This window comes from Lampetra planeri, chromosome 30 (assembly GCF_965212315.1).
Source record: "Lampetra planeri chromosome 30, kcLamPlan1.2.h2, whole genome shotgun sequence".
In the NCBI taxonomy this organism is placed as follows: domain Eukaryota; kingdom Metazoa; phylum Chordata; class Hyperoartia; order Petromyzontiformes; family Petromyzontidae; genus Lampetra; species Lampetra planeri.
This window is the reverse complement of record NC_136136.1, coordinates 4,210,421-4,229,622: the sequence shown is the minus strand read 5'-3', so window position 1 is coordinate 4,229,622 and position 19,202 is coordinate 4,210,421. Positions and strand designations below refer to the sequence as shown.

At 51.4% G+C, this 19,202-nt stretch overlaps 1 protein-coding gene across 2 annotated transcripts; it reads right to left on the bottom strand.

The window, feature by feature from the left end:
* Nucleotides 1–796: 796 nt before the first annotated feature.
* Nucleotides 797–11,702, bottom strand: LOC144728813 (protein LBH-like). 2 transcript variants are annotated; one of them, XM_078608485.1, is made up of 4 exons: nt 11,483–11,702; nt 6,049–6,166; nt 1,639–1,915; nt 797–1,020 (listed from the first exon to the last, which is right to left on the bottom strand). In XM_078608485.1, exons 2-4 carry the CDS (start codon nt 6,124–6,126, stop codon nt 944–946), a joined length of 432 nt encoding a protein of 143 aa, XP_078464611.1. In that variant the 5' UTR covers nt 6,127–6,166; nt 11,483–11,702; the 3' UTR covers nt 797–943. The 2 variants fall into 2 exon arrangements, with proteins under 2 accessions (XP_078464611.1, XP_078464610.1); XM_078608484.1 differs by lacking the exon at nt 11,483–11,702 and adding an exon at nt 8,341–8,547.
* Nucleotides 11,703–19,202: the final 7,500 nt, after the last annotated feature.

Below are 19,202 nucleotides of genomic sequence, written 5' to 3'. Positions count from 1 at the left end.
ACGACCTACAGGAGTTGTTACTGCTCTACGGGTGCTAGGGTTAGGGTTGTTGTCCCACCGAACGAGAAGACTTGCACGCTACGTCAGTAAACTTATCACCGGCGTGGAGTGCGGGAGGGGGGGGGGTTGTTGTACATACCTTGAACAAGTTTACTCTTTAGACAAAATGTAATTTTTCTGCAAAACTTCGAGAGGACAACTGTAAATTATAGCTGTTTTTTTAACTAAATCTAAAAATCGCCTAATTCTAAATTGCTTGTTTTTAGCTTGTTCTAGAATACCACACCCTCGAAAACGCAAACAGGCTTCTACACCGCCGAGCCTGACCGCCACCAAAGCCTCGCTCATTTTGGTCTCCTAAGAATAAAAGGATCGTTTATCCGCGTACGCGACGAAGAGAAAAAACAACACCCGGAGAGAACGCGCGGCCACGCGGTCGCGTGGCGGACGAGCGCGAAGCACCCGTCGCGCCGCCGCCATCGCTACGACGATGCTTGGAAGCGCCGCCCTCTTCTTCGTTTCTCTCACAGAACAAAGTTCCGCTCACGACGACAACGAGAGGCCGCGGCTCGCGCGCGCAACAACAGCGCAACGCGGCGATGCAACAACGCGCCGCTCTCTCGAGTCAAGTCCACCGGGCCATCTCTCTCCCGTTCGCGCACGGCTGCCAATCCACGGCCCGAGTGAGCGGGCGACTCGCTCGGGGAAAAACAAAACGCTGGTGAGACGTGGCACAGAGCAGAGGTGGGCAGCAGCGCCCCCGCCTCCCCTGCCCCCCTCCCCCCCCCCGCCCTCTTCCACCCCGTGCCAGCGACAGGAGGCGAACGGACGGACGGTCGAAAACGAAAACTCCGGATCCAAGTCGACTGCCGCCGACTGCCGCAGCCGCCGCCGCCGCCGCCGGCACATCCTGCCGCGCCGCCGTCGTCCGGCGCGAGCGGCGTTACTTCTCCACCGGCGTGGACGGCCCGCTGCTGTTGGGGGGCGACTCCCGCTCCTTGTCCACCGACGCGATGACCCCTGGAGTGGGTTGGTGGGCAAAGTAGGGGACAGGCACCGCGACAGTCAGCAAAACATCGGGACGGCGTCTGGAGAGTCATTGGAATTGAGACGCTTTCGACATTCAATATGCGTTGTTAGCGTTCTTCTCTCTATACATTGCAGCATCGCACGCTTATGCAATAGGGGGTCGATTGTCCAATAGGGGACAGAGAATTACTGCAACTGCTGCTGATAAAAAAAAATAACAATGAAGCTTTTGTTTTGAGTCGATACAGTTATTTTGTCGATACAGTTGTTTGGTAATTGTATATATTACATTAGCTTGTGTATTTATACATTGACCTGAGGGCAGGCGAAGGGGCAGGATGGGTCGATACATTTGTTTTCCAAACTTTAATTCAGAACCCGATTCCAAAGACAAAAAAAGTCTCCTGACTCATCCGAGACTTTGCCGAACCGGGTCGCGATCCCAAGAGCTCATCCCCGCTGCGCGAAATCGCTCGCTCGCGACGCACGGCACGGACACGGCACGGACACGGCACGGACACGGCACGGACACGGCACGGACACGGCACGGACACGGCACGGACACGGCACGGACACGGCACGGACACGGCACAGCCGCCCGCCGCTCACCTTCCACGCGATCCCAGTGCGCCCTGGCCGCCACGGCGGCCGCGTCCTCCTCCCTGTCCCTGGCGAGGTCGTCCCTGGCCGAGGGGAAGGCGTCCTCCTCTTCCTCCTCTTCCTCCTCCTCATACTCCTCCTCGGACAGCAGCATGCCCTCGGGCGGCCAGCGCAGCTCGCCGCTCTCCACCTCGCCGCCGTCGATGGGCTCCACCACGATGGAGGGCAGGCGGCCCTTGGTGCTTAGGCAGTAGCCGTCGTACGTGTCGTACGGGTCCGGGAAGATCTGCCGCGACGATGCCGGGACACGGTGCGGGGAGGAGGAGAGAGAGGGGGTGGGGGCGGATTCTTTAGTGGCCGGCTCTACCCTCGCCGAACACGAGGGTCCAATAGGTGGCGGTCCTGCCGTGGTGCCGCCAGTGTCACGTGACGCTCCGCCACTCCACCGTCGGTGTGCACGTCGCAGAACAAAACTAAGAGAGTGGCAACAGTTGCCCGGTACGCACAAACCGAGTCCCAACGAGCCCCACCCAGCCCCACCCCCAAATTTAAATCGCTTTTCTACCCCCTCTGAGCTACTGGATGTGGGTCCAGCAATTGGAATGAATATGACGTCCGACTCGTGCAAGGTGCAATGCTGGCAGTTGATTATTAAGCAATTTATTATTCTATCTTCATGATAAAAAAAAATTGCAGTCCCCTCCGCGGAAAAATTCCTTTTGCTGTGTGGGGTCGTGAGGATGGGAGGTGGCGGGGTGGTGAACTATGGAACTCAGCAACCAGAGTTAAATCCCTGGTCATGGTGCAACATCAATGGCGAGTGACATCCGTCCACCGTACCATTGACTTTTGCCATCATCTAAAGTGAGGCATCAGGAGACACAGAGACTCTGCAGAGCCACCGACCGACGCGCAAATCTCTCCGCAGAGCTTTCGGGCTGTACTGCGCGCGGTTTGGCGCCATGTCCGACGTTCCACTCCTCGTGCCCGGGGTGCTTCTCCAGCTAGACAACGAATAAACACCTCCGTCTTTGGTCTCCACCCACCCACCAACCGACCCACCGACCCCGCGTGGAGCCGAGCAAAACTGCAAACCCAGCGGGGCACCGGACTCTCGTGCGATGAGTGCTGAAAACCGTGGCATGTGATGCTGCGTAAAACACCGACGTCCCCAAAGGAGGGACGATCGAAATGTCACGAGCACGCTACTGCCTGTCGTCGGCATTTAATTCGGTTGTTTCATGTAACCGACCCCTGATGTCCTTCCTTCCCACCGCTCCCTCACTCTCTCCCCCTCTTCCCGAGCGATGGCAGTCGCCCCCCGCTTACATAATCGGCATAGCTCGGTGGAGATTTATCGCCCGCGCGAGCTGGCATCGCCGCCGCCGTCCGTGACGCCACGAAGAGGTCGAACAAGGGACGCCGCGCGGGGATTACAGAGGGGACGCAGATTGCGTAATCGGAAAGCCCGACCGTCTGTGGCTGCCCGCCCTCGCTCGGACATTCGGACGAGGGGTCGTCGAGAAAGCGACAGGATGGGCAGGCGAACCCTCGCGTCGTCCACGCCGTGTGGATTATGGTGCAGGCGGGTGCGGCGTGTGTTTTGGTACACTTCACGGCGGTCGGTGCGGGGACGGCGAAGGGGGTGCGGCGCAAAAAGGCCGGCTCGGATACAATTCGCCACCGACGATAGCCGTGGCTGCGACGTGAAACTCGCGCCGACTGTGGCACAGAGATGCGGGGGAGGTCGTCGAGTAAGGGCGTCCCTCGGTGGCCGAGAAAGATTTGGATGGGCGAAGGACGCCGGTCTCGCCGCCACTAGCCGGCAGTCGAAGTTCGTCGCCGCCATGGGGATTTGCGGCACGATGTTTTCCGGCAAATATTGCCGCATCGAGAGAATTCTGGATCGGTGTCATTCCCGCTGGGTGGAGAGGTGGAACGGCGGGGGGGGGGGTTCAGCTGGGCCGCACTCTGAATCCAGCGACCCGAGTTCAACTTCCGGCCACGGCTAACATCAGTGGCGAGTCAAAAGTCGGAACCGGTCGCGTCCCTCCCCGCCCCACAATTCCCACTCCTCCCTCCTTCCTTCACCAAACCACAATGACCGGCATGGTGAAGTATGGCCAAACTTCTGCCCTCCGTCAAACGTTTTATTTCCATTGGACAAAGCCCCCCCCCTACCTCACCACCCTCTCACCCAACCCCCCCCCTCACCACCGTTAGCCATTCCATTAGCAGTTCCATTAGCAGTTGGCTAATCCGTCTTACGCATCGTCAGCCAGTCATTGGCCGGTCGGGTTTGTAACGTGTGTGGGGGGGGGGCACGCCGATAGCGCGGCGCGCTGTTCGACGCGTGGAAAAGATCCGGGCCGGCGTTCGGAGAGAGGGGGCCGATTGAGCTGCCGTTGAAAAGTTCCACTCGGTGACGCATTAACTGCCTCCGTGTTCGGTACGGGGACGGCTTTTGGAGTCCGAGTCATGAGCTATCATGGACTAGGTTTACCTTTGTGCCAAACTTGCTGCGTCGACAAAACTCACTTACCAACAGAGAACATCTCGGGTTTCAGTCACACATTTAACCCACCCCTATTGCGCGCAAAAAGCCATCCTCCTCCCACCGCTCCTCGCTCACGTAAGGCACCAACAATTCTGGGATTGTGATGGTAATGGCGCTAATTGATAAGAGTTTTTGATCGATGGTGTCGATTAAAGGGGAGAAGATAATGTATTGAATACGAAGATGACGGACGATGATAATATTGATGGTGAGATTATTGTCGTGGAGGTGATTGATGATCATGGAGGTCGTGGATATGATGATGATAGGGATGATGATGATAACGATGGTGGCGGTGGTGCTGATGACTGGTGATTCGAGGTGCGTGTGGTCAATCAACGTTTTTTTTCCTATCGTTGGTTCATTAGTCAACGCAGGAGTTCACATTTCATGAGACGAGACCGTTTTTTCCATATACAGTATAAGCCTATATATACACATCCCATTAATCTGACAGCGTAAAAATCCGCGGAAGCTGCCTTGAGGCTTGGGCGACTTTTGGGAGCACATTCTATTTTTACGCACCGTATATTTCACACGTCGTTTATAGAAACGTCTCTCTTCCCAGCTCGGGGCTTGTGTTTTTTTTTGTTGCAAAGAATAATAATATACACAAATCAAATATCCATCCGCTTGAGAAAGGGTTAGGCTTCCACGGATGTCTATCCCTGTGGATTGCGGCAGCGTTGGAACATTTGAGTCATTAACGGCACGGCCTATGGGCTTGCTTGCTTGCTTGGGACATTATAATAATGCCCTTTGTGTACAGTCAGCGTTACCGAGGCCATAGATTAATTGGAAAACTAAAATAAAAATTCCAAGCAATCTCCGGGGAAATTGGAAAGAGGAGGCAAAGCAGGAGAGGGTTTTTTTTTGTTTTTGGGAAAGAGTCAATGCGCGGGTGATGTAATTCTATCCGAGTTGCTAGGCAAAACTTTTTTTTTTCCGAAGTGACACGCGATAGGGGGGCGGGCGGGTTAAGAGAAAAGTGGCTCAGAGCCAGGGGCCGTTTAATTATTAATTATATTATAACTCACTAGCCCTTCGTCCGTCTCTATCCACTGCTGGTTGGAAAGGCTCGTCTTCCCGTGCCGATTAAAGGGTGGAGTGGATGGTTGACCATACTTCACCACGCTGCGGAGTGCGGCTTGGTAAAGCGAGTAGGGGTGAGTCAAGACCGACTCGGATATCGCTCGCCACACATCCTCGCCGTGGGCCGGCTATTGAACTCGGATGATCCAAATGCGCTCGGGTTGGTTACAAGTTTGCGCTTTTCGTCTGTTCATTAAATGACGCTGCTACCATCCCGACCAGCTCTGTTTAACTCCTGCCTCGGGTACGGCTACTCACCCCCCCCCCCCCAAACTTGCGACTTCTAAACTGCACTCGATGTATTCTTCTTGGTTCTTTCGGTAAAGTCACGTAGAATGGAAACAATAAAAATAATAAAATAAAACATAATAAAATAATTCTCACGACGTTTCGGCCACAACGCAAGCAGCCGTCATCAGGTGAAGACCAGGTCTGTCGGGGGAGACAGCGTCACCTGGCCTTCACCTGATGACGGCTGCTCGCGTTGTGGCCGAAACGTCGTGAGAATTATTTTATTGTTTTATTTTATTTTTTGTTTCCATTCTACGTGACTTTACCGAAAGTACCAAGAAGATGAATCCCTGCAGTCACGAAAGCTTTACATCGAAATATGCACTCGATGTATTTTGAGTATATTTCATTCGGCATAGCCACGCGCTAACATAACAATTAACAGACACGCGTACACCCCCCCACCCCACTCCCATCATGTCGTGCGCTGCCGCCCTTAATAGGCGCTCGCAAACATTCACCGACCGAGGGGGCCTCACCTGGAACGGGAGGCGCGCGTCGCGGGTCTTGAAGCTCAGGTCTTCCATGGCGGATTGGCTCATCATCAGCTCGGTCATTCTCCCAGTGGCGATGCCGGGGACAGGTGTACCGTGTGAGCTGGAGCACGCAGGCAAACATGCAACACGGACCCAGGTCACACAGCGGCTCGGGATGACAGGCACAGCCAGCTTGTCTTTCAAGAGCTGACGGATCTCTCAGCAGCAGCAGCAACAGCAGCAGCAGCCACGTGGAGCGAAACGTCAGATCTATCGCCGAACGCCACGCGGAGCAAACCCGAACGCACATCAGAGGGCCCATGCGGCTACAACAGCGAAAAGCGACGTGGCCGTAGTGGTGGTATTACTGCCCACAGAGGATGTTTGATATTGATGCTGTAGTTTCATCAATGCGATGCCATCATCAATATTATCACCCCCCCCCATTGTCATCAATAATCACCACAAACTATATTCAGAGTCCATACAAAGACGGCAGGCAATCATTTCTACGCAGATTCAAATACGGACGAACGGAGAATAATAATTTCAAAACACGTCCATTTCAAAACACGAGCCTGTACACATTCGAACGCAAAACTAAAAACAGAGGCAAGATTCTAAATATGGAAGTGTACGAGATGATTTCCCTCCGGGCTAACAGTTGGCAGCCAGGAACAAATCACATTCTTCACGTCATATTATTCACACGCGGTTGGCGATTCACCTTTTCCGCCCGAATAGTTTTGTTTGAAACGGACCCCTCTGCCTCTAAATCCGTCTCCATAATCGCCACCACAATCATCACCATCATCACAATTTTCACGTTCACCAACAATGCGGAAGATAAAAAAAAACCTGATCGTACAACACCGTACATTTATTTTAGCCTCGACAAAAAGAGCTCCCACGAGTTACCAATCACAACGGAGGTTGCAATTGCGGCCTCGTTAAGCTGCACAATCGCAAGACCACGTGCCCCCCACCCCGCCCGCCCGCCACTATAACCCTGCAGGTGGAACACGTGCAGCGATCAGTGTCTCTCGCTCTAGAGCGCGTTTAACCCACAGACAACGACCACCCCACCTCGATTGGCACGGCTGGCTACGTACGGCGCGAAAGAGTCCACCGTCCTTCGACGGAACGATCCGTCTTTTTTTTCGGTTAAGATTTTTACAAGCTTCCGTTTTGTGCGAGACTGCCTACCCACACCCCACTCCCGACTGGAGCCAGGCCAAAGGGAGAGGGCATCGACTGCGCTGAACAACGAACGCGAAGTCACAGCGGGAACGATCGCGTGGCTCTCTGCCTGCTCTCTGCCGGCGTTTAGCGTCACGACTCACGACTCCACGGAAGGGGGCGAATTTCTCGGTTCACCGATGGTGGCGGTAATGTGTGCGAGTGTTTAGCACGAGGCTTGGAGCGATGCGAAGAACATTTTGGGGGTGGCACTGCCGAAATGGGACGAATCGAAAAGCGAACTCCGCGCCCGTCACGTGCCGTTGGCCATCGTTTGACTGACAGCCGTTTTGACTTTTGATTTTCCTTAAGGGTACTTGCTTACAATCACTGCCCCGCATGTATTCGTGTCAAACGCATATCGCCCTTTCTACCAACCGTTCTAGAATAACATCATTGAAACATGTTACTTTCAAAAAAAGAAAATTACGGTATGAAAATTCTCTCAATCAAAGAGACCACATTTGTACTCGCCACTTAAATCTTGCATCACCTGTGGAAATCTCGCGCCGTGGATATAATCGTAAACCCAGAAGACATCGTGTCCTGTTCTTTATAAGTGCCCGAGCGAGAGCTAGATAAATCGTCGGACGAGAACGGCGCCGGACAAACGCAGAGTGTTCCACGCGCCCTCTGCAGCCTCACAACTCCTGCCACCAACAGGCTGTTTGGGGGGGGGGGGTGGCAACTGCTGTTAGCGAGCTCCTATTAACAGGAGGGCGAGCACGGCACTGGGGGTGGGGGTAGGGTGATGAGACCACGTGCGCTCATGTTAGCACCACGGCCCGGCCGCCTTTGTCTCCCCAGTGGTGACGCTGAACAAAGAACACCAGCGCTCAGAGATCTCCCACATCGCCTTTAACAAGAGTGTTGGGGGCAAAGTGATGTTAGCGAGCACCTACGCAGGCCGGCACGGCTACACGAGGGGGCTGTGGGTTGGCCACCACCACGCCCGACCGCCTTTGTCTCCCCAGTGGCGAAGTCTACACACGGCAGCGGGGCACCCATTCGAAGCCTAGTCGACCAGCAAGCACACAGCACAGCACGCATACTCACCGGGTGAGCTTTGCTTGTTGCTCAGTAAACTCCACAAGGGCACGTTTTCTCTGTCGGGAGTGAGGATCCGCGGGTGGGATGGGCTAGCAAGCGAGTGAGTGAGCACGGCGGGGGAGGGGGGGAGCTTGGAGTTATCTCTTTTGATAATGCACCAAGTTATCGAGCCACTGAACACCCGAAGCGGAGTGGCAAACTGCTCGCTTCTCGCCCACGGACACCGCCTTATATACTCGCCGGCCGCCGTGCCGTCAGCACCCGCCCCTCTCTACATCACCCCACGTCACCGGCAAATTCTAAATGCGGCTCCCAGGGTGGTGGGGGGAGGGTAGAAGTGGAGGGGAGTGGGGGAGGGAGGCGGGGCGGTTAGACCCAATTTTTTTTATTTCATGGCTTGGGCATTTTGTTCGCGTCGAGTATAGTTACATAATCTCGCGTGGATTTAACCTCAACCCAACCAACACAACCGCCGCGTGCAATGAACGCCTCGCTTGTCTCGCGATATTCTTTCCGTGTTGCGCCGTAAGATGTTAACGACCTGGCCAGGTATACAAGAGGTCGGAGGTTCGATCCCGACCCTGACGCCTGCCGCCTGCCTGCTTGCTGTATACGTGGAGTTTGCGCGTCTCTATCTCTCACCGTCATTACGGTGGCTAGGAGATGTTAACTACCTCGCCTGGTATACAAGAGGTCGTAGGTTCGATCCCGACCCCTGGACGCCTGCCTGCTGTGTATTTGGAGTTTGCGTGTCTCTCTTCTCTCTGCCTGTGGTCGCGTCAAGTTTTCTCCCTCCACATTTAGAAACGTGCATTCAGAGAGTATTTGGTTGGCTGCTGTACATTTCCGCGTGATAAGCCACTTCGTTGAGCTATCATTTGTGGCCAGGGCGCTTCTGAAAATAAACCGATGTATAGCTCAGTGGGCCTTACACTTGGTAAAATAAAATATTTTTTCATGTTGGTGATGATCCTGCTACGTTGGCAGTGATGCACAAGCACCGTCAACAAACAACAACTAACTCAATCCTTACACTTGGTAAAATAAAATATTGTTTTCATGTTGGTGATGATCCTGCTACGTTGGCAGTGATGCACAAGCACCGTCAACAAACAACAACTAACTCAATCCGTCAACAACACTGTGACATTTTAAATATTTATTTTAACGGGGACGTTTCGGACAATGGCCGTACTCCATGGGCACACTCATGCGATTTTTGTTAAAATGTGTTTGTCTTCTGACTTCTAACGACTTCATTGCGCCGCCTTTTATTTCTTCTGTTGCTTTTGTAATTTTTGGTGCCCCAGCTCACCACTGTCGCGGATGACACCCTCCTGGTTTCTCGAGTCGTCAACTGTTTCTGACAAACTCAACTTGAGCCTTACGTCAAGGTTTAAATGCCGAGCGCCGCTCGGAGTTCCAATCCAGACAGGTCCCCGGTTCAAGTTTTAAGTTAACGACGCATCGCCAATGGCCGTGTTTCTGAACCATGTGGCACAGCAAATAGTACTTAAAAAAAAGACAAGACAAATCTCAACGATGTTCACACCTCTTGTTGAACAAGAATGCGCACATGTATCCGAGTGCTTAAAGAGCGTGTATGTACGTGCATGATTTTGAACAAATAAAAAATATGTATACTGTCACATTGTCAAGCCACTGCCGAATGAAGGTCTCCCAACGCTCCGTCGGTCATTGAACTTTGACCATACTTGACCAGGCTGTTGGATGTGTTTTAAAAATATTTTTTATTTAATAAGAAAAAACATTTCGATTTAAAGTTTTTGTGACTGCAGAGATTCATCTTCTTGATTCTTTCGGTAAAGTCACGGCTGCTTGCGTTGTGGCCGACACGTCGTGAGAATTGTATTTAATTATGTTTTATTTTTATTATTTTATTATTTCCCTTCTACGTGACTTTACCGAAAGAACCAAGAAAATAAAAAAAAACATTTAAACTAGATTCGAAGCTTTCGTGGCTGCATATTTGTTAAAGTTTTTTTTGTGAGCGTAATTAAACACATTCTTCTTGAATGATATGTTCTCATTAGTCCGAAAGGATCAATTGCTGATGGCTAAAGATAATATATTTATATGTATAATATATATTTATATATGGCTGTGTACTTATTCATGAGTACCGTTGGGAGTTTAGCGTCTCGGTTAAGAGCGACGTTCTTCATCACAAGGCCCGCAGGCAACTGGCGGCCCCTGGTGGCCTTTATTGCGTGGCCCTGACAACACAAATTGGTGACCCCCCCCCATCATCATCGTGCTGCTGTCAAGCCCTCCAATGTTGTCAAATGGTGCGGCGGCTCTCACACCGATGATGTCTTATCGGCGAAAGTGTCCCCTTCTCTCTGAAAATGAGTGAAGGACCCTGCGCTAGAGTTCAGAGATTTCAGAATGCGATGTCGAATGAGGACATATCACGGGTTTTCACTCCCTTCAGGAGAGCTCTGCTACGTTTTGATGTTTGGCGAATTCCCAGAGAAACCGGAGAAAGCCCCCCCCCCCACACACACACGAGGGGATAATGCTGCTCAGAGGGCTCCCATAAAAAAGAGTTCACTAACCCATCCTTGCTGTACTGCCACCACCTGACCAACTTCCAGTCCAGCGCGTTTGGGAGTTCAACTACGTTATCATTTTATTTTTTATATACAATACTGTTACAGTGACTGTAATCAGTATGCCTACAACAAGCATCACGGCAGCTTTGAATGATCACATATTAACATGGCAATAACATGTATTAACATAATTTATAACGAAAAAAAAACACCCCTCCGTCGAAAGGATTCATCTGCAGCCAAGATCAATCCACTGCTGGATGAAGGTCTTCCCCAAGCCGTCGCCATCTCTCACTGTCTTTGCGATGTAACGGCAAAAAAAAAATAATTTCACGGCTCCATCTCCACAGCGGGCCGGCCCACCCGCGCCAGTCGGGTTAGGTAAGAGTAATGCTTACGCCATAAACGCGCAATTAAAGTACACACACACACACTCACCCTTTCCGTCGGACATCAGCTGACAACATTCACGTTTCTTCGGTTGTTCTTTCCCTTGGCTCATCGCGCAATTATCCACAGACACGTGTGCAATAGCACCGAGTGTTACTCACAGTTTCCGCGTAATGACTCACCCTGCATTTGCATGGCGTAGACCAGCTGCGTGGTGAACGAATCGCTGGTGTCAATGAACCCAATCGCTCGTCGGTTCGCTTATCACGAGCCCGGTCTGGCCAGTTTGTTGGAACCAAGGTGGTGGCCGTACAATGGTGAAGGTGAAACCACTGTTGACGTAAAGGTGGCCCTCCTTTATTATTGATGCACTTTAGAGAGAGAGCCCCTCCAAGAGAGAGTGTTTGGTCAGATCCTGCACGCTGGCCGGAGCGTCTCGAGTGGATGCATGAGTCCTCTTCGTCTCCTTCTTACCCCTCCTCCTCCTCCGTGTGGCATTTCTGGGGATTGCAACAGATGACAAATTGATGCCGAGATTTGAAATCCCGTTCGACCGCTTCAGGAGGGAGCCGCGTGCATTTGTTTCCGGTCGCCGTTGAAACACGGTTAACATGTGTACCCGAAATTCGCTACACTATAACACATTCCTGCGGAGGGAGCTGGTAGGAACGTTGGGTTGCTCGGTCAATGGTCAACGGCGGCGTGGTGTATTCCGAAAATATGGCCGACTGTGGGGGCGGGCACAAGCCAGCGTGAGTAGGTTAAACGTTGAGTTTTATAAGGGCACCTCCCCAACCAGCCCCTCCCCACCCTCCCCACCCCTGCCCCTCCCCACCCCTGCCCCTCCCCACCCTCCCCACCCCTGCCCCTCCCCACCCCCCCCTCCCCACCCCTGCCCCTGCCCACCCTCCCCACCCCTGCCCCTCCCCACCCTCCCCTCCCCACCCCTGCCCCTGCCCACCCTCCCCACCCAGCCCCTCCCCACCCTCCCCTCTCCACCCAGCCCCTCCCATTTTTGGATGCATGACGGACGGACGCACACAATAATCCCCTGTGGGCTGGTGGAACCAGGTGGTTCCTACCGGTATTACCCGCTCGGTGCGATCGTTCATGACATGTCGCACCGCCAGTCTCACGTTGGACTCTCGTTAATGCTCCATTTGGTGCAGACAGTGTCCCGCATCTTCCACGGAGTGTCCGGATCCCATTCAAGGAGGACCCCAGATGTTAGCCCACCGCACGCGCGACCTGCCGACCGAGTAACCGCGGTGTTGCCCATTCATACTGCCGGGGGTGAGCGAGAGGGTGGAGAGCTTTGTTGTTGTTGTTGTTTAGTTTGAATAAGCGTGCGTCGTCGCTTCTACGGGCGCGACGGGAGATCGTGTAGCATCTCCTGCATGGTAAACACTGGTGTTCGAAACCTCCAACAAACCCAACCCTCCACACTGCTGCCTGTTGCCCATCACCAACCGGTGTGGCAACTTGTGGCGAGACCACGGTTGGGGCTGTGTGGTAGTAGCCAGTGCCATTGTGTGGAAACGAAAAGAGTAATTCCTGCAGTCACGAAAGCTCCAAATTAAGTTTGAAACGAAGAGCGGCTAAACGGATATCCCGAACGCCAGGCAGGTTGGGGCTATCCGTTGGTTCGAAGCAAAGTTCTATAAACAGAGGTCTTACTTGCATCTGTACCCACCAACGTGATTTGTAGTTGCTGTTGTTGTTATATATTCCCGTGCGTTTCGTTTACGACCGTTAAATGACTCGTACGATGATTATTTTTGTTGTTCATCTTCTTGGTTCTTTCGGTAAAGTCACGTAGAAGGGAAGTAATACAATAATAAAAACAAAAAATAACAAAATAATATAATTCTCACGACGTTTCGGCCACAACGCAAGCAGCCGTCCTCAGGTGAGGAATGAAACACCACCAAGCTTGGAGCGTATATATAAGCTTATATATACGCTGAGGACGGCTGCTTGCGTTGTGGCCGAAACGTCGTGAGAATTATATTATTTTGTTATGTTTTGTTTCTATTATTTTATTACTTCCCTTCTACGTGACTTTACCGAAAGAACCAAGAAGATGAACCCCTGCAGTCACGAAAGCTTTAAATCGAAATATTTGTTGCTGCTGCTGCAAATTCCTTCAGGACCCCGCTGTGCTCGTTCTCCGCAATGTTTTAGTCTTCGTTGTCCCCGTGTTCGCGCACCACGGATCCCGCTTGTAAAACAGCCGGGAAACCGACAGCGGCATCCGTGTAACAAAGTAAATACATTTTGATTTAAAGCTTTCGTGACTGCAGGGATTCATATTCTTGGTTTTTTGGGTAAAGTAATGTACCGAAATAACCAAGAATATAAAGTAAATACATTTAAACAATTTGATGGCGACAAATTGACTATTTGATGGCATTCTGGCTACAGGATTTGCTTCGATAATAACAATATATGTTTTTAAAAATATATAAATACTGCAGTTGTTTGTCTCTCCCGTTTATCACGTTGTGACGTGGTCGTGCAACGCTGTACTCGATACATTCCAGCCACTCCAAATCCACCAATGGATGAAGACCTCTTCTACGCCATGTCGGTCTTGATTGGTTTATTTTGACCATACTTCACCACGCTGGTCAGTACGGATTGGTGAAGCGGCGGCTGGTTGTGGGTGGGGGTGGCAGGTGGTAAGGGTGGTGGGGGAGACAGGACTCGTTCTGACATCACTTGCCAATGATGACCAAGACTCGAACTCCTTGGATGGACGGGTATCATCGTTCCAGGCACTAAACTGCCGTCCCAACCGCTCTACCCCAAGGGATGTTTGCATGCAAGTTTACACGGAACTGAGATGCTGAGATTCGTGCGATGCAGCCATTAAACCGCGATGTCACCATTATAATTCCACCCGTTGTCATTTTCCACACCCGACGCTTTGACGGTCATTTGTCAAACCCAGAGCCACAGCGTCTTCTAGTGGAGGCCAGCGAAACTTCAGTTTCAATTCCTGCCGAATCTAAACTGAACCGTAAACTAAACAACGTTTCATTTGACCAGCTAAGGCCCACTGAGCGATGTGGCTCTCTTTCGGGAAGTGACCCGGCCACAAATGATAGATCGACGAAGTGGCTTATCACGTGGAAACGTATTGCAGGAGCCAAATACTCCGACCGCGTGTTTCTGAACGTGACGGGAAAAACCGGATGACGCGGAGAAAAATTGGCGCGACCACTGAGAGAGAGAGAGACCGAAAACTCCAAATCTACAGCAGGCGTCAGGGTCGGGATGGAACCCACGACCTCCTGTGTAGACCAGGCGAGGTAGTTCACATCTCGCCACCGTGACGCCCTGCAGTGTTTTCTGTGGCCTTTGACCTCGTACAACAGAGTTGACCAATCTCAAGGCCACGTTAAACACTGCGCGATGATTATAATGAAACGCGTGCCACGTTACTTTGAGACACACGTACACACACACGGCCCTGCCTTAATTTGATTCGACGCTTCATCTTTACAGCGATATCAGGGTCCCACGGCAACGTTTAAGACCTGGGTTCGAATCCGGATATCGGCCACCTATGATTAAACCGGTATGTCCGGCAGATGGTCTCAGCCCATTAACCAAATTATTCCACTGAAACTCACTCCCCCCCCCCATTAAATGTGACGAAAATATCTGTCGATATAATGCGAGGTATGAGAATGTGTCACCACACAGCCGAGGATGGAAGAATGGAAGAATCTTCCACTGGCCGATCTCTAGCGCTGGGCGATGACGCATATAGTTCCGAACGGGAAGTGTCTTCATCGGATGACGACATGATGCTGACAGCAGCACAACTTTGAAACGTAACTGGGGGGAAAAAAAAGTGTCATTAAATAGGTGACGTGGGACCTCCGGAGAGTTGCGAGGTAGCAGCTTCATTTCTGACGTCACGTGCGTTCCGATTCCCAAACGCGTGCTGCGTGAGTGATCAATAGGTCTTGTTTTTTTGACACTCGTCCCTCCGTCGGTGACTCAAGAAGAAAATCGATCGGCAGTGGTTTAACAGGGGCTGAATGACATTTCGCGGCGGTGCGGCGGAGTGTCTCATCACAGCTCGACGGGAGCAAGCGTTGCTACGAGGCACCAGAATTCGAGTTTGAACTTTTGAGTTCCATCCAAAATTTCTGGACCGCAGCGCGAAATGATCCGGGTCGATGCTTCGCTTCACCGGGGCTCAGTCGCTGGGAATTCGAGCCGAGCGGTCACGGGGCGCTGCTGGTGGTGAGATGTTAACGACATCGCCTGGTTTGCAGGAGGTCGTGGGATCGATGCCGACCCTGACGCCTCTTGTATGTTTGGAGTTTGCGTGCCTCTCCCCCCGTGGTCGCGTGAATTTTTCAACGGGTCCTCCGGTTATTCCCTCCACATTTAGAATCAACATCACGCGTTTAGAGAGTATGCGGCTGCTATACATTTCCACACGATAAGCCACTTCGTGTGAGCTATCATTTGTGGCCAGGTCGCTTCTGAAAAATTGCCGTATAGCTCAGTGGGCCTTACCTGGTAAAATACACAAAACACATCACCAGACATGCAACGTTGTTAGCAGCGGAAACATTCAACTTTACATTTAATTTAACAATTAACGCATGTCTAAAAACACCTGCGCAAAGCACGTCGGCAATGCCAAGAAGTCATCGTGGCTAAAGCCATTTGATGTCGCATCCACGCCTCGCCACCAATGCCGTTTCCCCTCCGCCACCAGATCGAGCCCGCAGCTGCTGTAGAATAGAACGCATGACCTCCAAGATTTTGCCCGACAGTGCCCCGCCATTGCTCCGAGGTCTTCTCTTCCACCTGGTCTCCCGAGTCACGGAGACCACCCCAATGCCTGTCTCGACGATCGGCCCTCACCCAATCTGCACACGTGACCCACCCAGGCCGACCCACTCACGTGACAACTCGAGTAACTTGGCATATCAAATCGTGGAAATGCCACTCTCTTTAAAAAAAAATTTTAACTCGATTTTATGGACAACTAGAACTTCAAGAGTTATCCGGTCAACTGAGGCTAAGTCGGAGTCGTCTCCAAGGTGGCTGTCCCATGCTTACGAGGAATCGTTTTCACGGAATTGACTGATTCACTTCTCACTTGGAGCTGCCCAGTAACTTCTGCGGTCAGCTACAGTGTTACCACATTGTTTCCGCCATTTGATCGACCAGCCATTTGAAGGCCCTGTCACACGGCGACAGCCCCGCCAAATCTCGCGAGATTTCGTCACTTTGCGTCACACAGCGGATGGCGTCACAGCCCCCAAAATCCCGACGTGTACACATCGTCCATCGCATCCGAATTGTACAAAGGGTATTTTTTTCTGTGAGCAACTTGGAAGTAGGACACACTCCCGCATCTCGCCTTTCAAAAGAGTCTGCTAATCTTGATAGGATTTTATTTAAAAGGGCACCACGTTAAATCGAGTTCCGTTGCGCCACTGTGGAATTACAAGTCCTGGCTTTTGCTGTCGAATTCCCAAAATACAAACCCTTTCAACTTTTGGGGCTCCCATAGGCCGTCTCTCATGGACAGGTAATTTTATGGCAGGCGGATCTGCCAGCAATTGTCTCCACCAACGCATTCACTCGAAGCACGATTTGGCAATTGGTCACAGCAATGATATGCTGCTGAGTTACCAGACGTCATCGGCAAGGGTGCTCCATCTCAGCCGTGGGACCCTGATTAATCGCAAAAAAACAACAATTCGGTACACAAACTCATTTGGGAGTGCAGTCAAACCCCCCACGATCGACATGGTGTGTGAGGCCTTCATCCAGCAGTGAATAGAGTAAGTGCTGCACGTATTGAACTATTACTCAGATCCCTCGGGGATCAGACGCAGTCGGAAAAACAGAAAACTAAATCCAGCGCGTAAGCAAATCAAATTCGAAAGACACAATCTGAAACCTTTCACGGGACAATTAAGACATGGGAGTTACAATGTGTCTATTTTACATTCGTCAAACAAAAATAGTTTAGGTGTCACGAAGTGAGTAAATCACATTGCGTACACAAACCACGACAGATCCGGGAACACACGCAAAAAAAAACCACGCTTGCAAGAAGAGTGACCCCGGCTCACAAAACAACGAAAACAAATACAAATCCAAGCGCAGCAATGAAGCAAATATAAAATCACCCCCAAAGCAACTAATCAACCGGCGCAGAGTGAACTGCCTAGGACTGACCTCCCCTCCTGACAAAGGCTCAACATGCCCACGGCGTTGTGTGCAGTGCGGCGCTCGGATACCAGACGCCGACTTGCGCATCAAACGTCGCATCGCATCGCTTGAGACCGGGCGAAAACGCGACGGTTTGACGGGAGCGGGACGGGGCGGGGGACAGTAAAACAAAGCGCAGCAATGAGGCATGCCCTGTCCAGCCGTGGACAGAGCATGGCGTATAGGCGATGATGATGTTGTTGTTGTTGACGTGGAAAATACACCAACGGTCGTGCAATTAACGCCGCAGACGTCATCATCGAGGAGCGTTGAACGAGGCGAGCGTGATGAGAGAGAGGCGAGGCGAGGCGAGCGTTCCTAACGCGCGCACGCTGAGTGAGGCCGGCGTGTCCTCGGATTTAACGAGGGCGACCTCACACACTCATTGGCGTTCTCCAGCACCGGCCGAACATCGAGCAGAGAGACTCCAAAGGGGGGTGGGGGAGGGGAGCATCGCTTGGCGAGCCACAGAGCGTCTCTTTCCCCACGAGCCGTTCATCTTTGGGATGTTATGGTGGGGCCTATTGAGCTGTACGCGTTGCCTTAAGTGGCCCTGCCGCGTGAAGTTCACGGACGGGGCCATATTCGGTGCCCTTCGTCTGAACGACCGATAACTCACTCCACAATGGCTGTTGACGGTGAAAAACAACAACAACAACAACAGCAGCAGCAACAATAATGTTGCATTGAAGTAGTTGAGCCAGATAATTACGCAACACCTGTCAAACCATACGGTTTATCGTTATTCTTTAACAGGGAAATAGAGAATTCAGGTCCATACGGCGTACAGCCTTTTCAATACGGGCAAAAAAATGTGTCTATTTGTTTGTGTTTCTCCCTTGTGATGGGACTTTGTAGGATGAACGTTGAGATTTGTAAGGGCACTGGGTGATCACGAAGGTCTGAATTGGTCTGTAATAATTTCGATTTAAAGCTTTCGTGACTGCAGGGATTCATCTTCTTGGTTCTTTCGGTAAAGTCACGTAGAAGGAAAATAATAAAATAATAAAAATAAAACATAATAAAATGATTGTTGTATTTTTATTATTTTATTATTTCCCTTCTACGTGACTTTACCGAAAGAACCAAGAAGATGGTCTGTAATAAGTTAGGCACTGATAGGAGGTTGATAGGTATGATTGCGTCACGAGTAGAGCAGTGGTTGCTTCACTGAAGTCAGTGGTCAGTCCCTCTGTTTCAGTCAGGAGGTTCCTGCTGCGTTGAGATCGTTTTGCTCCATTTCCATTTCGCGAGTGTTTTGGCGTCGCTTGGGAAGAAAACCCAGAGAGCCCGGAGATGAATCCACCGCGCGTGCGAGGCGGGGGAGTGACAAGTAAGAAATGCCCTCCGCTTAGCCACCTCGCAGCGTAGATGCTTACAAAACCCCTAGTAAGGGCCTCGCGGTCACCCGAGTGACCTCACAGATTGAAATCGAGATTTAAAAGTCGCTTCTTTAGAACAGTTTTTTTCTTGATAATTGGTTTTTTACCCTTTTATCTGGAAACAAAACTGACACCTTTTTTACGAGGAGTCATGTTTGCATAGACCACAATACCTGCAGTCATAATGCAAACAAAACACATAAAGTTTTTTTCTCCTTCTGTCGTTAGATTGTTGACCTCCCACCCCCCCCAGAACCTCCGATAA

Coding starts and splice junctions, on each gene's coding strand:
- LOC144728813 (XM_078608485.1), bottom strand. CDS start 6,126: ATGACCGAGCTGATGATGAGCCAATCCGCCATGGAAGACCTGAGCTTC. Junction 1,916..6,048: donor ACGCGCGCCTCCCGTTCCAG/GTGAGGCCCCCT, acceptor TCGTCGCGGCAG/ATCTTCCCGGACCCGTACGA. Junction 1,021..1,638: donor GCACTGGGATCGCGTGGAAG/GTGAGCGGCGGG, acceptor AACCCACTCCAG/GGGTCATCGCGTCGGTGGAC.